The 27,262-nt window shown below is 51.7% G+C and overlaps 1 protein-coding gene across 2 annotated transcripts in view; it reads left to right on the top strand.

The window, feature by feature from the left end:
* Window positions 1–10,774, top strand: part of Cyth1 (cytohesin 1) — an 80,461-nt gene extending 69,687 nt beyond the window's left edge. The window contains exons 10-13 of one of the 2 annotated variants that reach the window (XM_050140325.1): window positions 1,988–2,066; window positions 4,478–4,549; window positions 5,899–6,053; window positions 8,890–10,774. In XM_050140325.1, coding sequence (XP_049996282.1) covers window positions 1,988–2,066; window positions 4,478–4,549; window positions 5,899–6,053; window positions 8,890–8,968 — 385 coding nt within the window. In that variant the 3' untranslated portion in view covers window positions 8,969–10,774. The remainder of the gene's footprint in view (window positions 1–1,987; window positions 2,067–4,477; window positions 4,550–5,898; window positions 6,054–8,889) is intronic. The other variant, XM_050140324.1, reaches the window with a different exon arrangement.
* Window positions 10,775–27,262: the final 16,488 nt, after the last annotated feature.

Here is a 27,262-nt window from a genome sequence, read left to right as displayed (position 1 = left end):
GGGGTCCTGTGAGTTCCACAGGGACTGTCCTAGGCTCACATCGATCTGTCTGCTTGTCCCATGTCTGTTTTTCTTTCCACGTGGAAGTGTTCCCCGTGGTCCCGCAGCAATGCTTTGTGGTAGAGGGCTCTGTGGTGCAGCAAACTGTCCGGGCGACGTAATGAAGCTTTATAACCAGACAGAACTTCCCAGCTTTGCTTCTTCTTCTTGATTTCCTGCCATCTTATTTCTTTTGGTATCTAACTCACTTTTTCCACCCTTTCCTGAGCCCCATTGTCACCTGGGGTAATGTCCTGTGACAGAGTGCATGGGAGGTCGGCATGGGTTGGCCATCCTTGTGTACCAAGCCCTGGATGGGAAATGATCTCCCCAAGAGGCTGGAAGACAGAAGCATTCAAACTCAGAAATGGGAAGGGATCCAATTTAAGACCAACTGCCTTCAGTTTTGAGCACATTCTTTGTCTTCCTTCTCATTTGTTCTAATTCTGCCCAGCCTCCCTGTTGCCAACATGCATGTCATATTACTCATGTCTTTTCTCATTCACGCCACTTACCCTTGGGGTGCTTCCATGAAACTTACAGATGATCACCATGAGGGAGAGTGCCTCACTGTGCACCACACATAAGGGTTGGTGGCTGGCACACTCGTCTGGAAACCTAGGTCTCGGTCATTTAGAATCTTGTAGTTAATATGCCTACATGTCCTTCTCCACCCCTCCAGCTCAGGCACCCAGGCAGAGCTGTAAAATAGCCCAGAAAGGTCTAGGTCCTACCTACCTGTTCCGCAGGACCTCTTCTCTCAGATTTTAGGGAGAAGCCTGCAGGCAGATGCTGGCATTTGGAAACAGTCTTTGTAAAATTGCCCTGCTCTGCATGGCTGTTAGCAAGAGGTCAGGGGAACAGGGGAGTAGGCATGGCAGGTGTCCCACTCCCCTGCCCTCCATGGAGACTTTAGAGAAGTAATTTTTTCCATAGTGCTAAGGTCAGGGACTGAGTGTGTTTATGCAATCTCGTGTACATGTCAGCACGGGAATCCCCTGGGTAATTCCAAATGGTTCGTGTCAGGGAATCTCCCCTGACCAGAGGTAAGTCGGGGAAAGTGGGCGTCCTGAGCATGATTCAAAGGAGGATGTAGCCTCCTTCAGAGTGTGCACAGTTCCCCTGTACCAATGCAGAGTAACTTCACAAGGCCCACACTTTGCTGCTTGAATCTTGCTAGCATTGAAGAGGACTAAGGAAGGCCTTGATCAGCTGCTAGTCACCACCTCCTAGCTGTCAGGGCTGCCTCCTGTACTTAGTCACACGAGGCCACAGTGGAAAGGCTCCTGAACTGACCTCTTGGATAAGCTAGTCCTTTCCTGGTAAAGGAGCCTTGCTTCAGTTCACACCCAGAACTTGAGGACATGACTCTCAGGACACTAACCAAGGGGGCTGAAGCCAGGGAGAACTTCCACAGGCAGGTGGGAGAGGAAAGCCATGGTTTGGCTGTAAGGGCTCATATTGCCTCACTTTCTGTATCTTTTCTCCTGTCACTTCATGGAACTCCCTGCCCATGCCACCTGCATCAGGGTGCTGACACCTCCCTTCTTTCTTCCTTTGCCTGTATCTACCACACAGGGTACGGCTGGCTTCTACAGCCTCAGGTACACCTGCATTGCACCGCCATCGCCCTGGGTCTTCCTCCCTAGCCCATGCTCTCATCTTGCTGTCCGGGACATCTCAGGTGTCACCCAGACACGCTTGCTCTGCTCATACCATAGACTTTCACTCTGTGAAAGATGCTTCTGTCTTGGCTGTGTCTTGTCACTGATGTAAATTTTGCCATGATCTAAATGTTCTCCTGATGCCCTGACCGACTCATGCCCTCCCTGGGAAGAGAGGGGTGTGTGTGTGTGTGTGTGTGTGTGTGTGTGTGTGTGTGTGTGTGTGTGTGTAGCATGCACCTGCTTTGATGTCTATTGTCAAGAACATCCTCTTTTTTGCTGTCAGGTGGCAGGGTGAAGACCTGGAAGAGGCGCTGGTTCATTCTGACAGACAACTGCCTTTACTACTTTGAGTACACCACGGTGAGTATCTGCTGGTCCAGTCCTCCACTTCCAAACCACTCTAACCAAACACAGCCAGAGCGGGGCCTGGGAAGACAGTCAGATCTGTCCCTCTACTTCCCTGGGTGGGGGGGGGGTCAAGGAAGAGCTTAGAATGGGTGTGGAGGGGCTGGCCAGGAGACTGTGGTTCAGAGCCAGCACCTGACTTTAGATAAAATGGAGACACAAGTCCCAGAACTGAGAAGGAGCAGTGAACACAGTGTTGGGGGCTTGCTTGTAGCTGGGCTGGAAACAAGGAACTGGGGCCAGCTGCCAGGAAAGACTTGTGAACCTAGTGAAAGGGATAATAATCGTGAGTTGGAGAATTTAGATTTTCTGTGGTCTCAGAAATGCCAAAGGATCTGACTCCGAAGGAGCAGCCCCAGTGAGAAGAGGGACAATAGAGAGAAAGGGCAGGATGGAATGGGAGGAAACTCGTGGGTGTCTGCTCAGTGGGATAAGACGTCACTGCAGGACGGTCTTCCTGCAGGTGCCTTTTGGAGCTGCAGGAATAAGAAATATCCAGTAAAATTCCTCCAGACCTCCTGTGGGCAGAACACGCAGGAAGCCATAGGGTGTTGGTGCTCAGACCGTGACTCCCACATTGGTGACACGGCACTCTGGTGTTCTGCCATCTTCCTGGGCACCTGCAAGAGGTGGTTCTTCTTGCATATATATTGGACTAAAGTCTTGGACTAGGTCAGTGTAGCTAACTTGGCTGAATTTTCACTGATTAAAAGGCATTGACCCCACTGAGAAAGCAGGGCTGAAGCCTTATATGTGGTCAAGGAGGTGCAAAATGGTTTTAAGAAAGCTTTTTTTTTTTTTTTTTTTAAAAAAAAAGCAACAGGAACATTACACAAGTTTGAGGCTAGCCTGAGCTACATAGTGTGTTCCAGGCTAACCTCATAGAGTTAACAGGTTTAGTTCAGTCATTCATGCTAAGGATGGCTGTGGGCCTGACAGGAAATTGTTTTCAAAGTATGTCTCACCAGGGCCCCACGCATGCTGCCCAAGTGCTACAAACAGGCTTTGCTTTGCTGTGTTTAGCTTCTTTTCAAACATTAGAACAATACGTTAAGTATATAAAAATAGTAAGAGTCTCCCTGTTCCTTCCCCAGGGTACTGTGCATAAAAGGCTAAGTAGGTTTCCTTCCAGAGCCCCCACCCTCCAAAACCCTTCTTTCCTTTGACTTTATAGGGTCTAGGCAGCAAGGAGAGGTTTCCCAGCAAGGGCTATGAGATACTGACACAGAGTAACTGAGTGAGTGGGATGAGACAACCAGAGCAGAAAGGGCACAGCTGCTCTCTGGCAGTGGGAACGGAGTAATCGCTGGGCTTGCAGAGCAGCTTTGATGCAGCTCGGGCATGAGATCAGCCCACTCCACCCTTTGGCCTGGAGGAAGACACAGGCCAGTGAGAGTGGAGCAGAGTAGGGAGGGAGGAAAGGCCACCGCGGATAGAGGGGTGGGGAAGTGAGCGGGCAGGACTTGTCGCTGTAATGGGATGGTGTGTTCACCCAGGAAGCTGCCTTTGGGGCTTCTGGGAGCCAACAGGTGGAGCCAGCTCTTCCCTGGACGAGCTCCACACGAGCCTCCTCCAGTTCTCTTGACACACTATAGGAAGTAGAGTGGCAAACACTTGGTTCCCCAGAGATTCCAGGGAAATCATCTGGAGTCTCTTAACTAGTGACCAGAATGACCTAGAAGGCAGAACAGGACTTCAGCTCGTTTTTGCCATATTGTACATGTATAACTCTGACTGATATGTTTGAGGAGCACCACGTCTTGACCTAGGTTAGCTGGCTGGTATGGGTAGAAGTGTGTTCATGGTGGGCCTTGGCTGACACAATGAGCAGTACCTCAGAGGGCCAGCCGAGGTGAAGGCGGGGGCGAGGGTCTGTCTGGACCTGAGCTCAGGCACCTCTGGGGATCTTGGAGCAGCTGTCCCAAAGACAGCGTTGCCCTAGGGGTTACAAATTCAGGTGATGTGCAGTGAGCAAGAGGCAATTTGAAACTCAGCTGGAGTCCCTATGTCAGTCATGAGCAGGAGGGCCTAGACCTAGGCCTGAAAAGGTTTCCAGGAGTTAGTGGCTCAGAACCACGGCTAGGAAAGGAAAGCCAGATAACGACATGGAGGAGGGGGAAGACACGTCTCCTGCTTGATGCCCCATGGGTCATTTCCAGGGACACTTTGATGGCACCTGCTGAGCTCTCTGACCTTGTGATCTGCAGAGGGCTTTGGATTTTTCCCAGTTTTGCCACACACTGCTGACCCTGATCCTGTTGTAGAACCCAAGGGTGGCTGAAGCCAACCTGGGAGGAGTCAGGATGGGCTGAGGGGGAAGCAGGTGTTTCCTCAGCCGAGAGTGACATCCTTCTGCACTCTTGCAGGATAAAGAGCCCCGTGGGATCATCCCCTTAGAGAATCTGAGCATCCGAGAGGTAGAAGACTCCAAAAAGCCAGTAAGTATTCCTGTGACAATGCCCAGGGCCAGAAGGGCTGGTCATAACCTCGCTCTGAAGAAGAGTGACATTCAAAGGCATTTTAAGACAGACATGAGAACCTGGAAAACAAAGCCATGCCTTTGCCTCCCCCTGTTCTGATTATCCTTAGTGTTCAAGGGAAAGATGAAACAAATAGCCTTATTGTCTTTAGTCGGCCTGCCTCCATCACCTACTGACTGAGCCGTCCCCTACAGGTCAGCTGTGAGCACCCGCAGCTCAGTGCTGACTTTATAACTGATGCACTATGAGGCGTGGGAGCAGCTTCCCCTGCAGCTCTGTGCGTGCTCCTGTCTGTCAGGAATGGAGCCAGCAGATGTCAGGCCAGCATCTCAGTCAACAGAGAGGTCCGAAACACAGTTGACATCCTGCAGTGTTCTAGTCTGAGTGTCTTTTTACATAGAAGAAATTTGTATGTGTGCAGGTGCACATGTATGGGGAATGTGTTTACACATATGCACGTGAGGTCAACCTCAAGTATCATTCCTCAGGAACTGTCCACCTTGTTTTCTGAGACAGGGTCTCAGGCTGGGGGAGAAAGTGTGAGTGAGACAAGTTTTGGCAAGCGCCGGAACCTGAGTTGGGATCCTCAGAGAAGCTGGGTGTGGTGACGTGTGTCACTAGCACTCCTGCAGTGAGACCCTGTCTCACTCAAGGTAGAAGACAGGGACTGGCACTCGAGGTTGTCCTCTGCGTACCGTGCCCGCTCAGCGCACCTGCCTGTGTATACCCACACACAAATTTGTATTTTTATTGCTTATTTATTTTTGTTTTTTTCAAGACTGCATAGCCCTAGCTGTCCTAGAGCTTGCTTTGTAGACCAGGCTGGCCTTGAACTCATAAATCCACCTGCCTCTGCCTCCCAAGAGCAGGGGGAGGGGTGTAAAGGTGTGCACCACCACACTGGCCCACACTTGGCTTTTTAAATTTTTGTTGTTGTTGTTGTTGTTTGTCTTTTGTTTTTCGAGACAGCGTTTCTCTGTAGCTTTGGGGCCTGTCCTGGAACTAGCTCTTGTAGACAAGGCTGGCCTCGAACTCACAGAGATCCGCCTGTCTCTGCCTCCCGAGTGCTGGGATTAAATGTGTGTGCCACCACCGCCTGGCTTAACACATACTTGGCTTTTTAAATGCAGAAGCAAACTCAGGTCCTCGTGCTCCTATGGCCAGCACCTTATCAACTGACTTTGTCCTCTGCCCTCACTTCCCTAATGTATAGTTGTTGAGAGTAAGAAAAAAGGGTGTGGGGAATAATATTTTCCTTGGTCAGCAGCGTCCTAAAATCTGACTGCACTTTCTCATCTTCTTCTCAGAACTGCTTTGAACTTTATATCCCTGACAATAAAGACCAGGTGATTAAGGCCTGTAAGACGGAGGCCGACGGGCGAGTGGTGGAAGGGAACCACACCGTGTACCGCATCTCAGCCCCCACTCCCGAAGAGAAGGAGGAGTGGATCAAGTGCATCAAGTAGGTGGCCCCCACACGTTGGAGGACTGGCCTCTCCCCTGCAGCTCCTGTCCTTCCAGCTCTGGGTTCCCAGCTTGCTTCCCAGCAGGCTTTTGGTTTTCTTCCTGTTAGAGCCTTACTAAGTCATGTCTGCAGCCTAAGGCACTAAGAGAATTCAAAGGCCCAGAATGGGGACAAAGGCCACCTACCTCCATTGTTTACGTGGCTGGGGAAACAGCTCTCTCCCTGGTGCCTCCTCAGTCACAGATATGGGAACTAAGGCCCACAGGTCATGAGAGTTGTAGAAAGGGGCAAAAGGGAGATGCACGGTCATGAAGCAGAGCCCAGCCCCTCACCATGTGCTGTGAGAACACAGCAACCTTTGTGGAGGAGCTTCTCCAAGTCCCACAGTGTGAGGTTTACTGCAGAGACAGGAACGTCCCAGTGTGGCACGTGACTGGAAACAGGCTTTGCAAAGCTCATTGACGTCTTCCACCAACATTGCCCCTGGGACTCAGATGAAACCTGGGTGATGGGCATCTTTCTCCTTGCCCCAGGAAGATGGCCATTGTGCGGTCTGACTTCCCCACCCTCTCTGCAATTATTCCTTGCAGTAATACATTCTTAGTCACAGTTCTGAGGGCTTCGATCTTCAGTTATGCAGGTGTTTTCCTTAGCTTTCCTTGTTATCTGGGCCCTAGTGACCTGAGGAGTGACGGAGATATGCCATCAGGTCACAGGCTGCCTCTGTGTCGTCAGACATAGCATGCCTTCTACTAAGCTACAGCCTTTCCTGGGGACGTAACTGTTACCTAGTCTAAATTACGTTTGAGGACTTCACTCACCGAGTGCAGTGTTTGCCCAAGATGAGACAGAGTAGGAGTGCCAGTACAGTGGGGCTGGTGCTTTGCTCTGGAAAGAAAGGGAGCAGATGGCTGGGGCGTGGACTCAGGTCACCAGTGCAGTCCTTGATATTTTGGGGGGCGTGTTACCCATCTTTTTCTGGAGTTCCCAACTTAGAGGGCTGCTTGAGGACTAAGGTAGAGTGCTGAGGTTGAGAGCATGCTGCCCTGATTTAGGCATTGTTCTTAAGTGACAGCCATTGTGACAGTTATGGTCTCCAGATAGGGCCAGGTAGGCAACCCATCCTCTGAGCATTGACTCTGTGTCGTGGAAAGACCTGAGGCCAGGGAATAGATGCTCTTTTGTTGGAAGTTCATTTCTTGCCTGTGGTTTAGTGTGAGGGTTGGAACTATTCTCTCAACCCAGTAAGTGTCTGTTTGACACGTGGTTATACCACAGTCTGCATAGCCTCTGACCGGCCTGTGTGGACCACTGTCTTCCCATGTGAACACCCATTGCCTCTGACAGTAGAATATGCTTTGGTAAAGGCTCCTTCCCCTCAATTCTTTCAAAAGAATTTTGGCTATTTTTATCCATTTTGGCTATCATATAAGCTTTTGCTGCTCTAATCAGAAAAATGGAGTGTTCTTTAAAATGCTCTTGAATTCTTGTGAATACTGGGCCTCTGGTGGATGCTAGACTTCCTAGACTTCCTCATGATACTGCCAAGCTCCTCTCACAACTCCCCCAACTAGTCTTAATGTTTCCCTGGATGATCTGGCTTTGCACCTGGAGGATATGCAGATGCTGGGACTCTGTGTCGTGGTCTCTACATCCCCATCCCCACGAGGAAGGCCCAGAAAACGGTAAACACCTCTCCACAGATGAGGAGAGACGAGAGAGCACTGGGGTGATGGGCTTCGCGGAGCTGTAGAAGAGCCAAGATACTTTCCCTTGGCAGCTGCCCTTCCTAGGGGTTCCCAGCAGCCTGAGCAGACTCCTGCTGCACATGTCCATCTCAATACTGAGTTCAACGGAGTCCAGGCTGCAAGAAGACACTCAGTAAACCAGAGATGTCCACCGTCAGCCATGGGGAGCCTGTACCTGTTGGAGCAGAGTGATACGATTTCCAATGCCAAGAATTAACAGGGCAAGATCTCAGAACCAGGGATAAAGAGGGAACTAAACACAGCTCATAAGTGAGGAGTGTCTGATGCCAACCCAGTTCTTGGCACCGTTTCCAAGCATAATTTCATCTGGACGTCATGAGCACTGCTCTACAAGGACAAGCAGCCTACCAGAAAGTTAGCCACCCCCAGAAGCCAAAGTAGAATCACCTGCACCCTGAAAATGAGAGACTTCTGACGGGCCATATTCCTTTGGGTGCTGAGTCCCTGCGGTGAGACTCAGCTAGCTGCCAGCATTGTGGCAGGGAGAGCAAGCACTGGGATGTGTGTGCTGTGGACTCCGGGTCGCTGGTGACCACTAGAACTAAGCATCACACAGACTCTGCTTCCCTAGGAGGCCAAGCACCAGCTCTGTGGCCTTAGCCGCCTCCACTGTCTAGTGCAGGTGATGCATGCCCTCCCTCAACAGGGCTGGGCAGGCAACACGGCTGTTCCCTTTCACACTGGGCTCCCAGCAGCAGCACTCGTCTACGTGGAGCTGGTGCTCACAGGCCCCCAGAAGTTCCTCTGCCGTCCATGCCAGCCTCTCGAACACCACGAGTGGAGTAACGTATTACAGCATGGCGCTCAGGGCTACAGAGAACAGTCGCTTGGCTGAGAAAACCACATCCTCATACTTGGAGCTCAGCTACGGAACGTATGAGTCTACTCACAAATGTTAAGTGATGTTAGTTTAAAATAGGCAGAGTCCTCCACAGTTACTTTGTTACATGTCCCTGTGTGTCACCTTAAGCTTGGACAGAGTGAGGGTGGGCGTTCCTGGTGACAGCTGGTAGCCTAAGTCAGTCTGCCCCTCATGCCTCTTCTCTCCCTTCTCTGCCCTCCAGAGCTGCCATCAGCAGAGACCCTTTCTACGAGATGCTTGCAGCGCGGAAAAAGAAGGTCTCCTCCACAAAGAGACACTGAGAGCGAACCAGGGCACAGCCAGCCCAGGAAGCTGTGGCCCTTTCTCCTGCCTCCCCTTGAGGGGCACTGCGGAGCCCAGCAAAGGAGAGCAGAGGGCTCCCCTGCCAGTCCCTGCCAGCTCCCAGAGACTAAGCTTCAGCTTTCGCAGTTTTCTAGGTGGGAGAAGGGTGGCAGTGAGGGCTGGGGCTGGAGAGACTGCTGCTGCCACTCCTGGGTGCCGGAGCCGCTCCCAGCACCAACCGCTGCTAGCAGCAGAGCAGCGCTGCAACCCCCACGCCTCGGCTCAGCGGGCTGACGGCAGCGCCCAGAGCTCTCTCTTTACCTCGCAGTGTTCCTAGCCAAGGGCCTTCACCTCTGCTCCACAGATGCCTGTGAGGACATACTCTTACGTACTAAGGAGAAAGGAGGAAAGGAAAAGAAGCCACGCACTATAAAGATTTATTTTTGTTTTTTTTAAGCAAAAGTGAACGTAGCACTGTATCCTGCTTTCCTGTGCCCTGCTTGGGAAGCCTCCCCTAGAAAGGGGCTCTGGGACTGCTGGCACCCCAGGAGGGGCAAAAGCAGAGCTGCTGGCAGCGCCCAGCAGACACAGGGAGGCCTCCAGGGCCCCAGTAGGGCAGCAGGCAGGCAGTATGGGTAGCTCCTGCCCAGTGCCTGTGGGATGGGGTGAAGTGGATAGTTCCTTGCCTGGCCCTCAGTACCCAGGCCCACTGCGCTTTAAAGCGGAAAGTCTGCATTTTCCTATTAACCAAAACTGTGAGGAGGTCACCCCATGGTCCCGGGTGGCTGACTGTTTCATAGCTGGTTTTTCTTTCTCCTCCCCGAGAACTCCATTCCTCGTTCTAGAGGAAGGAGTAGGTTTTATCTGATCCCCTTGGGGCTTCAGCCTTTTCTGCCTCAAATGTATCCCCAACTGGACTATTCTGGTGCACTCTGTGGTAGCCTCCAGGAGCAGGGGCTTTGCTCAGCAGGGTGCAGTGTAGTCAAGCAAGGGTGAGGTGGCCTTTCTGTCCCCTTGCCCTCTATGACATGGCATGCCACGGCACATGTGTGAGTTGGCCCTGGTCTCCTAACTCAGTGTGAAGGGAGCCATGAAATGCAGCATCTCCTGCCGTTCTCTCAGGGACTCTCAAGGGCAGCTCCTGCTCCTCGGCCAGGGCCAGCATGCCAGTCCAGGCAGAGCAGGTGGCAGGTGGTATCTTGGCACACTCCTCCATGTGGCCAAGGCCTCAGTGGCAGAATGCTGCCTCCAGGCAGGTTGGAGGAGCCATGGGGGCCCCCACTGGGCTGCGTGAGCTCAATCTCAGAAGGGGGTCAGCACCTCTGGAAATAGCTTTGCAAAGAGGGGTGAGTTTGGGGGCAGCACTCTGGTCCCCTTCCTGTGGATCCGGCCTCGAGTGGCTTCAGGTGCTTGATGCTGGAGTGTGCGAAGGTGACAGTGACGGAAGAGGGTCCAGGCTGGAAACTCAGCCTCCTGGTAGAGAACCAGGCAGTGCCGGTCCCTGTTGTCGGGGGAGTCGGGCCAGGGCTCACCAGTTCTCATGGGTGTGTCCTGGGCGGACCAGCATCTGGCTCAGTCCCAGTCTATTTATCAGAGGTGTAAATAATCCTTACATAGTTTTCCTCCTTTTAGATTATTTTGTATTTGTTTAAAAAAAAAGATTTGTCAAAATACAGAGAAATGACTGAAAGTTGTTGACAGGGTTTTTTAAAAATATTATTATTCCAGCTGTTTTTGTTTGTTTTTGCCTTGTAAACTAGCTCCAAGGAACTGCAGCAAATAAACTCCAAACCTTCCCAAACCGCTCTCGTTGTCTGCCTGGCTGTGGGGCCGTCCTTCGTCCAGCCTGGGGTCGGGCTGGTGTGGGCCTGTGGCATGGACGCGGGCCCATCCTGAGTGTGGTGGAGATTAAAAGAAGTTGAGTAGGCAGTGTTTCTGCAAAGGATGGCATAGCAAGAGGAGAATGGACTTAACCTTTGCCCCCTCTTTTTGGGGTGGAGCAGAAGTGTCCACATTAGCTACCCATAGCATGGCACTGAATCTCCTTGTCAGGCAATTGAGCAGGGTCAGGAAACAAAAAGCTAGAAGTACACGATCAATGTATCAGAAGTTGGCGTCTCTCTTTGCTTCTTTTTTCCTTCTTTCCTTTCTTTTTTCTTTCTCCCCTCCCTCCCTCCCTCCCTCCCTCCCTCCCTCCCTCCCTCCCTCCCTTTCTCCTTTACAGCATTTCATGTAGCTCAAACTGGACTTAAATTCCCTGTCCAGCTGAGGATGACCCTAATTTCTGATCTTCCTGCATCCACCTCTGTCTAGTGCTGGGATTACAGGTAGGTACTGTGCCCGGTTTGTGCAGTGCTGGAGATTGCCCCAGAGCTTCCTGTGTGTGAGGTAAGCAACTTAACTTCATCCCAAGCCTGGGGGGCAGGCCAGAGCCAGAGCCCCTCCCACAAACCTATTCTCACTGTGTATCCTGGGCGGACCAGCGCCTGGGTCAGTACCAGTCTATTTATCAGAGGTGTAGATAATCTATACGTAGTTTTCCCTTTTAGATTATCTTATATTTCGTTTTTATTTTAATGCAAAGAGATGACTGAAAGCTGTAGACAGGGTTTTTTGAAAATATCACTCCAGCTGGTTTTTGTGCCTGCCTCGTAAACTAAGAGAGTTTACTCCAAGGGAGTAGTGGGTCACTGGGGGCATGTATTTGAGAGACTGTATCTTGTTCTCTCTCTCTCTCTCTCTCTCTCTCTCTCTCTCTCTCTCTCTCTCTCCCCCCCCCCTCCATCCTGTGTGCTGTGAGGTAACATGGTCCAGCTGTCACTGTGCTCTACTTCACCAATCCCAGTATCACCAGATCCCTGACACCGCTGAAGCCATGAGTCAAACAAACATTATCCCTTTTGGTTCCAAGTGTTCGGTTCACATCCGGGAAGGACTAACAACCTGATGAACTCTATGCTCAGCAAACAGACCACTGCCCTGACTTCCAAGACAAGAAGCGGGCCTGGGCAAGAGCAGCCCCAGCAGGGATGCTATTCTTGTCTCCCTTAATCCAGGTGTCTGCATCTCATTCCTTGACATCTGATGACATTTACTTATCTCCTTTTGGTTTAATTTTCTGTACATGTTTGATCAAAATGAATCTGCTGCTGTGTTCTGCATGGCTCTTGCTGTTCACACTGCGTCTTGCTCATAGCATGAGGTCAGCACTAAGCACAGAGCCCCTGAGTATCTCACATTTAACTCTCTCAGCCCCTTTAGATGAGCTGCTTCTACCACTTCCTTCTGTGCGGTTCTGTGCGGCTCCGGGCCCTTGAGAGTTCAGTCAAAAACACTGTCCCGAGCTCGTCTCTGCGCCCTTCACAGCTCCTGTTCATTCATTCGCTTTCCTTCAACAAACGCCACCTGGGGTCTCCTAGACTTGGAAGCCAAGAACTGTGTCCATGACCTGACTCCAAAACGGCCTGACTGAGACGCCCCCAGCAGAAATAGAGCAACAGGAACAGCACAGCAGCTGTGCTGGAGACAGGACAGCCGGGTCAGGGCGTGTGTGCCGCTCCTGACTCACCTCTTCCCAAGCACTAGACTGACCGCCAGCGCCTGCTAGAGAGCAGCAGAGCAGTAGACTGTGGGAGTGAGACAATACCAAACCTCCCCTGTGTGTGTTACTCCTAGACTGTCAGAGTGGCTTAAACAGAAGCAACGCTTTGCAAAGGTAGGTGCCATGGATGGCTAGCTTGCTGCCCCTTGTGCTGTGCTGGCCACAGGAAGTGACCTCATCACTGTTGGGCAGGGTTGTGCCCTGTCTCTGGCGTTCCTCCTAGGCTCCAGCCTTGCCACCGGGTTGACCTGTGTAGCGCTGCGTGGCTTGTTTGCCAGCTCTGAGGCTCACTCCACTGTGAGTGTGACCCTGAGAGTGACAGCTACACTCAGTCAGTGTCAGAGGTTCTCTGGGCCCAGTAGAAGGTGAAAGCAGAAAGTTTACCCACTGGGGTCCAGCTATCTCTGAAACTAGCCAGTGTTGGAAAATGCCCAGGGGAAGGCCAGACTTGGGTCCATCTGTCTGTCCCATCCACGGTTCTGATCCTTCTGGTTAGAGGCTGTCTTGGTGAAGGAGGAGTACCAGTCCTTGGGAAATGAAGTTGATCATCCCAGTATCCACTGCTTAGCAGCCGGAGCAAACCCAGGCTAAGAGCAGAGATGGGGGTGATGGGGGCACAGGCAGGGAAGCACTGTCCCCCGTCTCCATCCCAAGTTGCTTCATCACATCAGAATGTGACACAGACCTCTCAGGCATGTGTGTGGGAACTTAGCAGAACCCAGGCCAACAGGGACAGTCCCAGATATGTTGTTTATTGTGTAGGCCTCTGTATCCTTGGCGTGTGCGTGTCTGAGTGTGTCTGCTCATACCAACGCTTGGTTTGTTTTGCTTTTGTGTTTGGCCCTGGTTTTGTTTTATTTTTGTTCTTTTGGGAGCTCACTGTGTAGTCCTTACAGGCTGGAACTCCCTGTGAAAACCAGGCTGGCTGAGACGGTAGAGCAGTTCACTGCCTCTAGCTCCCAAGTGCCGGGACAACAAGCCTGTGCCTCTGCACTCAGCCTCGGCTCCTGTCTCACAGGCCTTTTACTAATTAAGAATCTCACTGTGAGGATCTAGAAGAGGACCATCTCTGAGGTGAGCTATCAGATTGGAAGGAAGCCATTGCTAAAGCTCCTGAGGCTGTGATGCATACCTGAGCCCTACTGGTCAGGGCCTGTAGGTTAGGGATTAGTCCTTGATAACTCTACATTCATACCAGGGGGGAGTTAGGCCATGGTGCCTCCAGGCTTCTACATCCAGGTGAGTGGGAACATGGGTGACAGTGGAGGCAATGGTGTTGACAGAATGCTATCCCAGCACTGTCGGCAGACAGCCTTGGGTGTAAAGGGCAAGAGGGAAAAGGGTGGTGTGGGGTGCCAGGTGGATGCCCCCTAACCCACAGAGAAATACAGAGCATGGCCGTTTCCAAGGTCTTGGGAGGGTACAGCCATTGGTCACATCATTCCCTAGTATGTGCTCTAGGGAATTGTACCATACACCAGGTAGAGGAGGGGCCTGGCTGAGGAGAAGGCCAGCCTCCACGAGTGGGTTGATTTCACCAAGGGCCAGGGCAGCCCAGAGTGGGCAGGACCTGCATGACTAGCAAGTTCCTGGTACTTCTAATGACATAGCTGGGCACGGCATGACTGTTGACATGCCAAGCCCTTGGTGTAAATCTGCAGATCCACCCCCACCCCACCCCCACTGCCATACTGGGCTGACTGCAGCTGGGTCATGGACGTTCATGCTCTCATGGTCTCTGTCAGACGGCAGGGGAACAGGCACACATACAGTGTTCTTCAGTCAGCGTGTTTCTCAGGCCAGTTCTTGGGCTCCAGGAAAGCACCCAGGGGCCAGGGCTTTGCAGGGGTGCCCAAGTCATTCATTTGTCTTTTTCTGTTGGGGCATGTGTGTGTCTCACTCATCAGCCTAAGAATCTGGGCTTCACTGTGTAGCCCAGGTTGGCCTCCAATACGCAATCTTCCTGTTCTAGCGCTTTAAGCACTAAAATTACCGCTTGAGTGCACAGGCCCAGCTTGAGCTATTCATACTATAGTGACATGGGGGGTGTCGAATGGGGCGGTTAGGAATTGAGACCCTTGCCTGTCCTGGTGAGGACCTGATTTAAATGAGTTGCCTGTGGGAAATGCAGAAACCACGCTATGAGCTATGCAAGCAAGGGCTAGCAAAGGCATCTCGGGTCCCAAGGAGCAGAGGCACTGCTGGAGATGTAGATACAGCGGAGAAGACAGGCTGCCCAGCTGCCCAGCTGTCTGGCAAGGCCCAGTGGAGAAGCCCTGGGTATCTTCTGTTTCAGAGCTTCTCCCCAAGTAGACCTTCCTAAAACAGGAAGTCTGATGAGATCCCATCTCAGCTCTCCACAGGAAGACAGCCTAGTCCAGAGTGCCTCCATGTTGTCCACACAGCCCAACACATTGAAAACGATGATGCATGAACAGAGCTAGGCACACACAGCCGAAAGACGAGAAACAGCAAACAAAGGCAGATCCCATGGTAACCTAATGAGGAAATCTGTTATCACTCATATAAAGTCAGTGAGGCAATCCAGTGGGGACAGCAAAGCCTTTTCAACAAGCAGCACGGGAACCAACTGCATGAGTAAGCTACACACTCCAAAATATTTCAAGATGGGTGTGACTTGATCCTCCAACATAAAGCCAAGAAGCCTCTAAATGAAAACATAAAAGTGTATAATAATGACCTTGGAGTCAGCAAAGGTTCCACAAGCTAGGGCTTAGGAAGGTTGAGAACCACGTTCTGACAGCAAGCGCGGTGCTCGCTAGCCCGCTTGATGGGTTCTGGAGCCTGGGGCCTGCTGCGAAGAGGACAGCCACAGCACCCCAGGGAGACACACGTATTTAATCCTGCTACCACCTACTGTGGGCATTAAGTTCAAGCAGTACTGAGATATGTGCAGGAGAGCATGGTCCACAGACAAGACAGGCTCCCACCAGATTTCTGGAAGCCAGTACAAAACAAGAAATGGGATCAGATAATGCTGCTGTCCGCCACTTCCATGGGGAAAGTTAGAACTCACTGCATGAGAAACTGAATAATGGGTGCTGAGATCCAGTCAAAGCAGAGCTTGTTGCATGAGAAACACTGAATGGTGAACCTTGAGACCTGTTTTTACAAGCCAGAAAGGGGACCCTAGATCTCCCCCACTAGTGCGGAGTTAAACAGATCTGTCGAAATGGCTTGACTTGTGTTACAAGAGTTGTCTGAGAAAACCTAACGTGTCTTTATGAAACCCAAGGGATTTTAGAACTGGACAAAACTAAGAGAGCCCAGTGCTCCCTGCTCCCCTGAGGAGTGAGGAGCCTGAGCCCTCCTAGGTGAAGGTCCCTGTGCCAGGTCACCTGGCAGCGTGGCCCAGGGTAAGGAACAGTGAACTCTGCTGGGAAAGTTTTCCCTGTAGTTCCGTGCTGAGCTGAGAGACGCCTGCTGAGTGAGGTCAGTGTTTGTTTTGCTGACTGAATTATGCAGACGCAAGTGGGATCATTTGTGGTCGCATCCCGCACTTTAACAACAGATTATTCTAAACTAATGACTCATGTGGCTTCCCGCTTACAGTAGCTTTTGTTTTCCGTCCTTGCATCTCAAATTAGTGAGAGGTGTCCTTTGGTTTGAAAGCTCAGGGACCTTCTGGGATGCTGTGGCCCTTTTTAACCTCTTGCTGTAGTCTTTTTTTTTTTTTTTTTAAAGCCTGTTGTGTTAAGAGTCTTGCTGTGTAGCCCAAGATGGCCTTGAACTCAAGCATCCAAATGCTGGGACTATAAACATGTACTTACATGTCCTTCATTTTTTTATTTTCAGGATGTCTCTGTGTGTGTGTGTGTGTGTGTGTGTGTAAGAGAGAGATTTCTTTAGAATGTTTAGTTATTTTTATTGATTACAGTTATTCTTTGACAGTTTCATACGCGTATGTAATATTTTCCTTTAACTCTTAGCCCTCATCTCTCCTCGGGCCCCTCCCCTCCCTGCCCTCTTGTCCCACACTCTTGTCTCTGCACTTTGTCACACAGATTTGGACCTGTCCGTTCTGTGCAGCCGAGGCTGCTGGGGAATCTCCTGCCACTAAGCCCCACCCTGGCACCCTCTGTTCATTGGTTATGGCCTCTTCCTGGGATTCACGTCTAGGTCGTGTCAGTATCTCTGCCCTGACTGCGGAGACTCAGTGGCAGCCTTCTCAGTTGAACTTTGGGAAGCAGGTCAGGAGAGCATTGGTGGGAAGCACCCCAGAGCTGACCGGACTCCCCAGCGGCAGCAGTGCCTTCATTTCCCCATTGGGTGGAGGCCTGGAGAGTCCCCAACTGTTGTCCCTGTCCAGTGGGGGCTCCTCCTTGCATAGCTGTAGTGAGTCTTGTGTTAAATCTGGGACTGAAGTACACGAAGGTGGGGTTCGGGGGACAGCTTAGTGGATAATGTTCTCGAGATGCAACGTGAAGACCTGAGTTCAGTTCCCCAGAGCCCCTGGAGCTCTGAACATAGTGAGCTTGCCCTGCCCCTTCAAATCCTCAGGTTCAGCCAACCCCAGGTGAGTGTTACCACACATGCACAGAACCTGTGTGCGTGCACTGATGTCACCACAGGCATTACAGTGTCCTGGGAGTGACTCACCAGGAGCACACATACAGGTGACATGCAGGTACCACATGAAGGGACCTGAGCGGCTTCAGACTTTGGAGGACTTCCTGGAACCAGTGCCCTGTGGCTTCTGAGGGGCAACTCTACTCACATGAGTTCATTCACCATTTTGCCACTGAGAATGGACTTCCTCTGCCAGCAGTGGTGTTTTTCGGTCCCTGTCTTAGCCACAGAGCACAGAAAAAACTTAACTATGCCTTGGCCCTGAGGTCTCAATACATGTATCTTATAATGTTCAGTTTCATTGTTTCTATGGTTTGCTGATAAATTAGTTTTAATTGAGAAGGTTTGGGTTTTTTCCCCCCAAAGACCTCTGAGAATTGACGTAATCATATGGTTTCCCAGTCTCAGTTTACTCAGATGACCAATCCCATTAATGGCCAATGAACCATCCTTGCTGTCGGGAAGGAACCCAGTGGGCCACAGCATCGATTCTGCTCGTGGCCGTGGGGAGTCTGGGATCTTGAGTTTCCCCAGGGCCCCAGTGTCTTATTTTCCTTCCTGTTCTTGTTGAGGCTTTGCCACATCACACACTAGATTTACCCCATGGCCTAGAACTGTGCCCTGCTCAGGTCCTGTGTGCCAGCCTAAAGACATGGTCATTGCCCAGGAGGTTTATCAAAACCTGTAAGGAGACCTGAAGCTCTGGAGGTCTCAAGTCAAAGTAAGGCCTCTGCTGGGTGTCCCCTCTGGGGCTATACCAGGCCTCTCATGACTTCTGGGGTGGCTGTGGCCTCTGTCGCCTGAGCTCTGCCTGTGTATTCTCGTGGCATTCTCCTGCATGTGATCACATTTTCCCTTTGTCTAAAGATGCCAGTCGTGTTGGATCTGGGCCCACCAACTCCAGCATGATCTCATCTTAACCACCGCAGTACTGATGCTACTTCCAGATACACCTGCCGGCTAGCCCTTCAGCCTGGGAGTGTTGGGAGGAGGGGACACAGTAGAACTCAACAGTGGGGGACACCCTTCATCATGTCTCATTTTTCTTAGGTTGGCTGGTTGGTTTATACTGCTTCCCTTGGGCCCAGTGTCCTTGTCAGTGTCCTGCGGTCTGGCAGTCCTCAGTGTCAGGGTGCACAGGGATCCCAGGGGAGCTTGTAATGGATGCAGGGTGCAAGGGGAGGTGGAACTCTGCTTCTCCAGAGCACTGGAGGACCTTGGAGTACATGGTCAGAAAAGTCAATTGGAGATACTGTAGAATAAGCTGTTATTGCACGGAAGGGTCTATACAGATCTGTATTTTTTTTTAATCTGCCTATTTGAATCACATCTACATTCTCAGCCCTAATTAGCATTTTTTGCTCTTATCTTCATTTAACTTTTAGCCATTTGTTTTGTTGATTGTTTTCTTTTGATTTTTTTTTTTAAAGACATGATCGTACACCCAGGCTGGCCTCTAAGTCAGGATTCCCCTGCCTCTACCACCTGAGTGCTGGGTTTACAGACATGTGCCACTCTACCCAACTTTCTAATCTATTTTCTTTTAAGGTTTATTCATTTTTAATTGTGTGTGTGTGTGTGTGTGTGTGTGTGTGTGTGTGTGTGTGAATGTATGCCATGAGGGTGCAGTGCCTACAGAGGCCAGAAGAGGGCATCAGAGTTCCCAGAACTGGGGTGACAGGCAGTTGCGAGCTGCCTGACCAGGGTTCTGGAAACCAGACTCGCGTCCTCTGTAAGAGGCAGTATGTGCTCTTAACTTCTGAACCATCTCTTCAGTCCCCTTGATCTTTTAAACAGCTGGAATCTGTGTTTTCCTTGGGGTCAGGAGGGTGCTCTATGGTTGCTGCCTCTGTGACTGCAGCCCTACCTTCTCTGGGGTGCAGTTGGCTAGGGTTCTGCTCTGGCACAGGCTTGGCTCCAGTGCCACATCTCTGTCACTTAAGGTGGCTGCGGTTCCACCTTCGCCGTCAGTTGCATGCAAACGTGAAGATCTATTTTTATGCATCCTCAGCCCATTGACAGTGCCTCTCTTCTGCCTAGCAACAAGAAAACCAAATTTAACTTAACCTGTAAACATGTCTGTCAGGCATTTCCCCCCTACTGATAACCAACTGGTTTCACTTTGTTGCGCTCAGATAAACATCAGCCCCTGTTGGAGCACTAGGCCCATAGCTTCTGGCTGGCAGGGAGACCTGGCCACTCCTCTGTCTGTCCCGTCCTGGACCTAAGTTGCCATTCCTTCAGGCTGGTAGGGATATGGCGAGAGGATGGAGTGGGGAGGTCTCTGGTGGCTGATAGACACTCCAGTGGTATGGGGCTGTGGCACACTGAAGAGTTTGCCCCCCCCTAGTCTCCCAGCGCTGGGCTCACCTGCTGGCCACTCATGCCTGCCATGCCTCAGCATTGGCATGGAGGGGGTGCTGCTTCCTGAACCCAGGGTCCTTGAACACAGAGACTATCTGGTGGCTGTTAGGGGGTGGGGGACTTCCTGAAGGACGACAGAATGAGATCTTACTTGGTTTTTATTTACGAACCTGTTATAGTAGACACTCTCAGAGAGGAAGGTATTTGGGGACAGAAATGGAGTGGAGGGACAGGATGGAAACACGTAGGGATGGTCATGCTGGCTACAGCGTGCATTTGCCTTATGGTTTGAACAGCTATGGTCTTTGGCCTATTGTAAATTGGCTGACACTTGGCTGCTTGTCCCGGGAGCGCAGTCCTAGCTGGACTTTCTATAGATGTGTGTGCCACCTTAGGGCGCAGCTCCTCATGCAAGGACCCCTGGGCAACAGCATCCCTGGGCAGCTTGGTTTAGCACACTTGTTCCCTGCATTCTACATACAGTTTACTCTGTAACGTCCAGTGACCTGGTTGCTGAGTCCTCCTGTGCCACCAGTCCCTCTGTTCAGCTGCTCTCCTCCAGTGCTGTCCTCCATCGCCGTCTTCCACCACCTTCCTCCGCCGCCCTCCTCCACTGCCGTCCTCTACCTCTGTCCTCCACTGCAGTCCTCCATCGCTGTCTCCACCGTCGTCCTCCACCACTGTCCTCCACCACCATCTTCCACCGCCGTCCTCCACCACCATTCTCCATCGCTGTCTCCACTGCCGTCCTCCACCGCCGTCCACCACCCTCCTCCACCGTCGTCCTCCACCACCCTCCTCCACTACTCACCAGCAGAACTCTACTTTTCTTCTTTGATGTCTGCTTTTTGTTTTCATTCTCTCTTTGGTTCCTGGAGAGAATTTGTGATGATCTGGCTGTCTAGTGGTGGCTATCAGTGGAGGCTAAAAGGGAGAGATGATACCATGTTTGTTAAACAAACAAACAAACAAATCCCTGCCCTTCCAGGGAGTGTGAGATCCTCTTCACACCCCGCTGTTTTCTTGTTTGTCCTCTGCCTCCGTGGAGGCAGATGGAGGACCAGGCTGGATGGACCTTTCTTCCCACTCCATGAGTTTGGCTGAGGACCATTTGGAAGGTTGCCTTCTCCAGATAGGCACCAAGGTGTCTGTGGCAGAGGTCGTCTCCAGCAGGCCTAGCCAGACCTTAGACTCCTTAGAATCGCTCCTTGGTTTTGTTTGTTTTTGAGACATATTTTTCATGTAAGCCAGGCTGGCCTTTAACTCACTGTGTAGCCGAGGGTGATCTCGAATTTGACATCCTCCTGTCTCCATCTCCTGAGTGCTGGCCACCACTCCCAGTGTTACTTAGATCTGAGGACTGAATCCAGGACTAGGAAGCACTCTGCCTATGGACCTATGCCCCCCCAAACCCAGGGGAGCTTCTGGAATCCCCAATTCTTAGCCCTTGTTACAAACCTATTATGTCGTGGTGTTTGCAGTAAGACCCTAGATTCAGCGTTTCTTAAAGGAACTGTAGGAGGCGCTGACGTTCAGCTCAAGAGCAGGCATACATGTCTGATGACCAGCTAGTCAGATGTCCCCATTAGCAAATGCCACTCAAGCATCAAGGCCCTTCCAGTCAGCAAATGGGAGACTGACAGGTGGGGGGGGCAAATAGCAGGAACCTGGCGATTGGGCTCTGCCAGTGCTGGGACCCCCACAGTATGTCATGCCAACGACAGTCTGTGGATTCAGGTCAGGGAAAGGGCTTCAAACATCAGCCCAGCAGGCACCATCAAGACCACAGCTCAATGCAAGTTACCTTCTGGCATCTCAGAGCAAGGAGAACCAGGTGCCGAGTAGGGTCTCAGCAGCCTTAGGCCCAGAACAGCCATGATGATGGTGGGCTTTGCCCAAGAATTTATCCCAGTACCAGTCCTTAGTAGAGGCCTTGTTTAGCCAGCGCTGGCAGTAGTTGTGTCTCACTAGGAGTCACCTGGCTGGGCCAGGACTTTGGCCATTTATGTGCCCATTCCTGGAACGTTCTCCTATATAACCCATAGCTGGTTTGGGTGCCTGTAGGGTCTTGGACTGAAGGACAGGAGTTGGCTGTCCTCCGGGTGTTCCCAGGCATGTTTTATGCTAGCAGATGAAGTATAAACAGTCGGAGTAGATTCCTGGGCTGACTGCCGCGTGGCGGAGATGGGTTAGCTGTCTTTTTGGTTCTCTGCCAGGTGCATACACTGTCTCCATTCCTGCTGAATCCACACATTTCTTGTGGGCGTCCTGGTCTTCATCGTGTCCTCGGAGGCTGCCGTGACCTGCCCATGCTGCCTGCACAGGGCTTCCCACTCCTGCCCTTGCTGTGGCATCAGAAGTCCTGTGCAGAGGAGGCAAGGCATGCCTGCTGCAAGTTTGGGAAGCTCACAGCTGTCACAAGGACCCACACAACATGGAGGAGGAATGTGACTTGCTGGGATGGTTCATCCCTTATTCAACTAATACCCATTCCTGCCTCACACTAGTCTTACCAAAGCCCCGAGGGTGGTGGCCAGGATTGACAGCATTCTGGGTCTCTCTGTAGTACCACTGAGAACTCAGATACCCTGTCCCAAAGCCTTCAAAAGCTGAGTGGGTGCTGGTTTGAGTTTCCATGTCCTCCAACATCCACGTGATGAAATTTAGACCTCAAGGTAGTGACTTAAGAAGGTAGGCTCTGGAGAGGTGAATAAGTCACAGATTGTCCCCACAAGGAGGGCAGAGAGGTGAGGAGAGCACCTTGGTGCCTTGGGCTCTTCCGTCTCTCCTGCACCGTGAGCACAAGATGGCAGAGCACCTGGCTGAGGCTCTCTAGACTGCTCTTGTACAGCTCAGATCTCCCTGCAGCCTCGTCCCTCTACCCTCCAAAGTGCCACCAAAGAGAGGAATGGGGCAAAGGACTGACTGGGGAGGATTTCTGACTTTCGTCCAAGGGGACTTGCTGCAGCTGGATATGATTAGAGTGTGTCTCCCGGGGGAGGGGGGTACTAGGTCACCGGTGTGCTGATGTTGTGTTGGTGTGCTCTTGAAGAGACAAGGCCTTAGGCCTTTGAGGTGTCTCAGCAGGTAAAGATGTGTGCCCTAGGCGTGATGGCCTGAGTTTGATCACTAGGACCCACATGGCAGAAGGAGGAAAACTCTCATCCCCAAAACTCTGCCTTATAGCGTCCAGACGTAAGGGCATCATGGCAGCCACGAAGAGACTCGACAGGGTCCTCTGTCTTACAGCTGTGCTGAACGTCTAGGAGGAAGATCCTCAATCTGCCAGCTGTGATACAGAAACAGCTCTTTCAGACAGTCTAGACCACCCGTTACGCAAATCCTAAGATTGCATGTTGCCTTGACATGCAGGAAAAGGCCACATAGGCCGCAGAACATTAGGCAAGATAGACTGTGAGTTGTGACATGTGATTGCTACATGTTGCGAAATCAAAGCCACCTCTGCCTTTTTGATGCAAGCGTGGGTACACAGCCTCGATGGGGAAGTCCCTTCTGTGCAGCGGTCTTAACAGGGCTGTTTCCTAGCCACACAGTGATGTAGCAATCCCCCTGCCACCACCCACCGAGACTCTCACTGTGTAGCCCTGGCTGTCCTGGCACTCACTCCATAGACCAGGCTGGCCTTGAGCTTCCCAAGTGCTAAGATTAAAGGTGTGCACACGCCACCACTTGGCTATGTGTGTGTGTGTCTTTTAAGATTGAGTCTCATGTAGCCAAGGGTGGCCCTGAACTCACTCTGTAGCTTAGGCTGGCCTTCAGGAGATACGGATCCTCCTGCCTCCACTTTCCCAGCACTCCCACATCACTTCCTCTGCATCCTGTTGTCTGCAGTAAACCACAGGGCCAGGCCATGCAGGAGCCATAGATGCCCGCCTCCTGCTGGGAGGCACAGCAGGCCCTGTGGTTGGGACACCTGCATCTTAAGTCTGCTGCGGACTTCCTGTTTCTTGCTTCCTGCAGGGACGCTAGCTTCTCAGACATGAGGGGGCTCCAAGACCTAGATGTGCAAACACTTCATGGTGCCCCTCCCCCTGCTTTGTCCTTCCTCAGGCCCCATTTATTCCCTGACCACTGTCAGTACCCACAAGCTCTGTGTGAGTCTCAGTAATGCCCAAAGCACCATGCTCTGGTGTCGGTCCTGAGGCTTCTTATGTCGTGGTCCTCCCGCCCGGCCCGCCTGCCTTCTCCTTCTTGCTATGTGTAACCCACCCGGTTCTGAAGGCTGACTCCCCTGTCTTCCCCCACTCCTCCTCTGGCACTCAGCCCTCTACTGTTTCCACTGGCTTTCAGTTTGATGTTTTTGCTTCCTGTGCGAGTCTTTGCAACTTGCCTGGGAGCCTCAATCTGGTGAGCTCCACTGCCGGGCTGAAGAGCACAGGGCAGTTTGTCAGGCAAAGCTGGAGCAGTGGTGACAGGGACTGGAGTTGATGTGGGCGGCACTCGGGATATACTGAGCCACGCTCCTGTGGAAAAGCAGAGAAGGAATCTCAGCCTCCCAGAGGCTACGGCTTCATCATGGTGTGTGCTCACGGAAGAGGAAGGGAGTCGCGGTGAGCTAGGCGCTGCCACAAGGCCAGTCACGTGTCCCAGCACACACTTGGATTCAGAGTGTAGAGTTCTGCACACCAGAAGGAAAACCGGAGTCTCCGTGGCTTCGTGACATTTTATGTTTATTTTTGTGCGTACACATGGATACATGTGTGTGTCCTTGCCCACAGAGAGATCAGAGGACAGCTTACAGTAACCCCTTCTCTCCTCCCATCATGGGGGTCCCAGACATCAAATGCAGGTCATCAGGCTTAGCAGCGCATGCCTATGCCCATCGAGCCACCCCATTGGTCTGTTGTACTTCTGACACCAAGTGTCACTTAGTTCAGGCTGGCTTCAAACTCTGTGTAGCGAGGAGGACTTTAGGCTTCAGATCCCCTTCCCTCTACCTCCCATGTGGTGGGATGCCAGTCGTGTTCCTCAGTGGATGGGGTGCTGATGAGCAGGCCAGCGAGCGGAGCGTTGTGAGCACCAGGTAAGCACTGCCAATGGCGCTCTCCCCAGCCCTAAGAACTGCCCTCTCAGGAAGGACTCTGACAAGCCTGCCTTCCAGCGTGTCTTTATACACTGGTGCTTGAAGTGGCCACCTTGCCAGCTCCCAGCCTCACATGATGGGTACATGTTCACCAACATACTGGGTTAGTTAAGGAAGGAAGGGTTTATCTGGGCTCTCACTTGTGGGAGGACACAGAGGCAGGAGCATGTGACAGCCGGTCACACTGCATCTGCAGGCGGGAAGCAGAGGCGCATGCAGTGCTCAGCTCGCTTTTTTCAGTGCAAGACCCCAGCCCAGGGGCTGGTGCCATCCGTACCCCAGTCTAGGGGATGGGGCCACCCTCACTCAAGGTGGGTCTTCTCTTTTTAGTGAGACTTCTCCAAGTCTGATCTTATCCCAAAGCCTCTCCAGGTCACGCTAGCCGACATAGCTGCGTTTCCATAGGCTTGAGCCCAGTGATGCTGACCATGAAGACTGGGTACCACAGCACCTCGGCAAGGCCCTCAGAGAACTGGACGGGAGTCAGAGACTGAGCTCGGCTGCTTGCGTGTGACCCACACTGGATGTGGAGCCTCTCCAAGAACTCCCTTCCAGGGGTGGGGGGGTGTAGGGAGTGTCCACACACCTCCCTGGAAGGTCATTGGAAGATTATTAGTTCTGGTTCATTGTAAGTCAACGTGACAAAGCTGGAGTCATTTGTAGCAGGGCCCCGGCCTTAGCACAATGGATGCCATGATGGAAGTACCATTCGGGCAGTAAGACTCAGCGTATAGACAGCACCACCAGCAAAGGCCTAATCCACCAAAGCCCATGGTTCCAGGGAAGCCTCTGAATGTTCTAACCTTGCCTTTTAACTCCTGTAGTTCCACTTCTGGCTAACTGCTCTTGTTAACGGAAGAAGTATGTCAACCCAGGATGTGGTTTTGTGCTTAAAAGCTCACCCTGAGAGAGGCTCAGGGTGACACTGGGATCCCAAACACCCAGTGTAGTCACCAGCCAGCTAATGAAGACTTTCTATTGTAGTGGTTCTCAGCCTTCCTAACGTTGTGACCCTTTATTTATTTATTTATTTATTTATTTTTAGTTTTTTTGGTTTTTCGAGACAGGGTTTTTCTGTGGTTTTGGAGCCTGTCCTGGAACTAGCTCTTGTAGACCAGGCTGGTCTCAAACTCACAGAGATCTGCCTGCCTCTGCCTCCCAAGTGCTGGGATTAAAGGCGTGCGCCACCACCGCCCGGCCGCTGTGACCCTTTGACACAGTTCCTCATGTGGTGGTGACCCCAACCGTAGAATTATCTTCATTGCTACTTCAGAGCTGTGATTTTGCTACTGTTATGAATCGTAATGTAAATATCTGATATGCGGAATATCTGATATGTGAGCCCTGTGAAGGAGTTATTCCAGTCCTAAAGGGGTCGTGACCCACAGGTTGAGAGCCACTGTTCAAACCCATATCTGAGACGTCTTTTCTGGTGGTTATCCCACAATGTATTGGGAAGAGGTTTTCTCAGTTGAGAAAATGTGTCCATAAGATTAGGCTACAGGCAAATTTGTTGAGCATTTTCTAGATAAATGATTGATGTGGGAGGGGCCCAGGCCATTGTGGGCGGTGCCACTTTCTGGATGAAATGAAAAAGCAGGTTGGGCAAAGTCACAAGAAGCGAACCAGTAAGCAGCACTCCTCTATGACCATGGCTTCAGTTCCTGCCTCCAGGTTCCTGTCTCCAGGCTCCTGCCTTGAGTCTTCTTGCCCTGGTTTCCCTGCAGATAATGACTTGAGAGTCCTAAGCTGAAGCCAACCCTGACCTCTGTCTTTGTTAGAGTTTCTATGGCCGCAATAAAACACCATAACCAAAAGCCACTTGCTCAGCCTACCTTCTGAAGACCAGAGAGGGAAGCCCGCTGTGCTAGGCAAGCACAGCTGCCTGCCTTCTCAACCAGCAGCTTTTGATTTTAACAGGACGTTCTCATCAGTTAACAAAAACCACCCAGAACAATGAGCCTTTGGGAGCAGGGAAACACACAGCTCCTGCCCAGAAGGGATTGTGGAAGGCAGAAGGGTGGGAGAACTGGAGACAGAGACAAAAGATTTCATAAAAGCCAGCTCTCTGCCACCCGGGAAGCTCAGCTAGGAGGAGGAGGTTCTGTGTTAACTGGGTGGAGGCAGAGAAGGAGGCCCCTGAGTCCCTTAAACCTAATGGTGTGGACAAGCCGGGGGGAGGGGCGGGGGGTCATTCATCTTACTGCAATTAGCGAGTCTCAGCAACGGTGCTGGTGCATAGAGCTGAGCTGCAGAGCGGAGAACGCAGGAAAAGCAGGAACACCGAGAGCGGCTCCCATGAGGCCCTTTGAGGTCACCGAGCAATCCATGAGGTGGAGGCGGGCTCATCACAGACGGCCCGGCTACTCTGTATAGATGCTCAGTCTCTCCTACGAGGTGAGAACCTTCTCCATACCCTGGGTCTTTGCAGCTGTCAGTCATTCCTCAGTCCCATACACTGGTGTGATGGTTATTGTTGGTTGTCAACTTGATGACGACATCTGGAATTAACTAAAACCCAAGTGCCTAGGTAGATCTGTGAGGAACTTTTTTTTTTTTGGTGAGGAACTTTTTTAATTAAATCATTTGAAGCGTGAAGATCCATTTCTTATTTGCAACTTTCTTTTCATGTGT

The sequence above is a fragment of the Alexandromys fortis genome, unplaced genomic scaffold (assembly GCF_014885135.2).
Source record: "Alexandromys fortis isolate MF-2015 unplaced genomic scaffold, M_Fortis_MF-2015_v1.1 scaffold_39, whole genome shotgun sequence".
In the NCBI taxonomy this organism is placed as follows: domain Eukaryota; kingdom Metazoa; phylum Chordata; class Mammalia; order Rodentia; family Cricetidae; genus Alexandromys; species Alexandromys fortis.
This window is presented reverse-complemented; position numbering and strand designations above follow the sequence as displayed.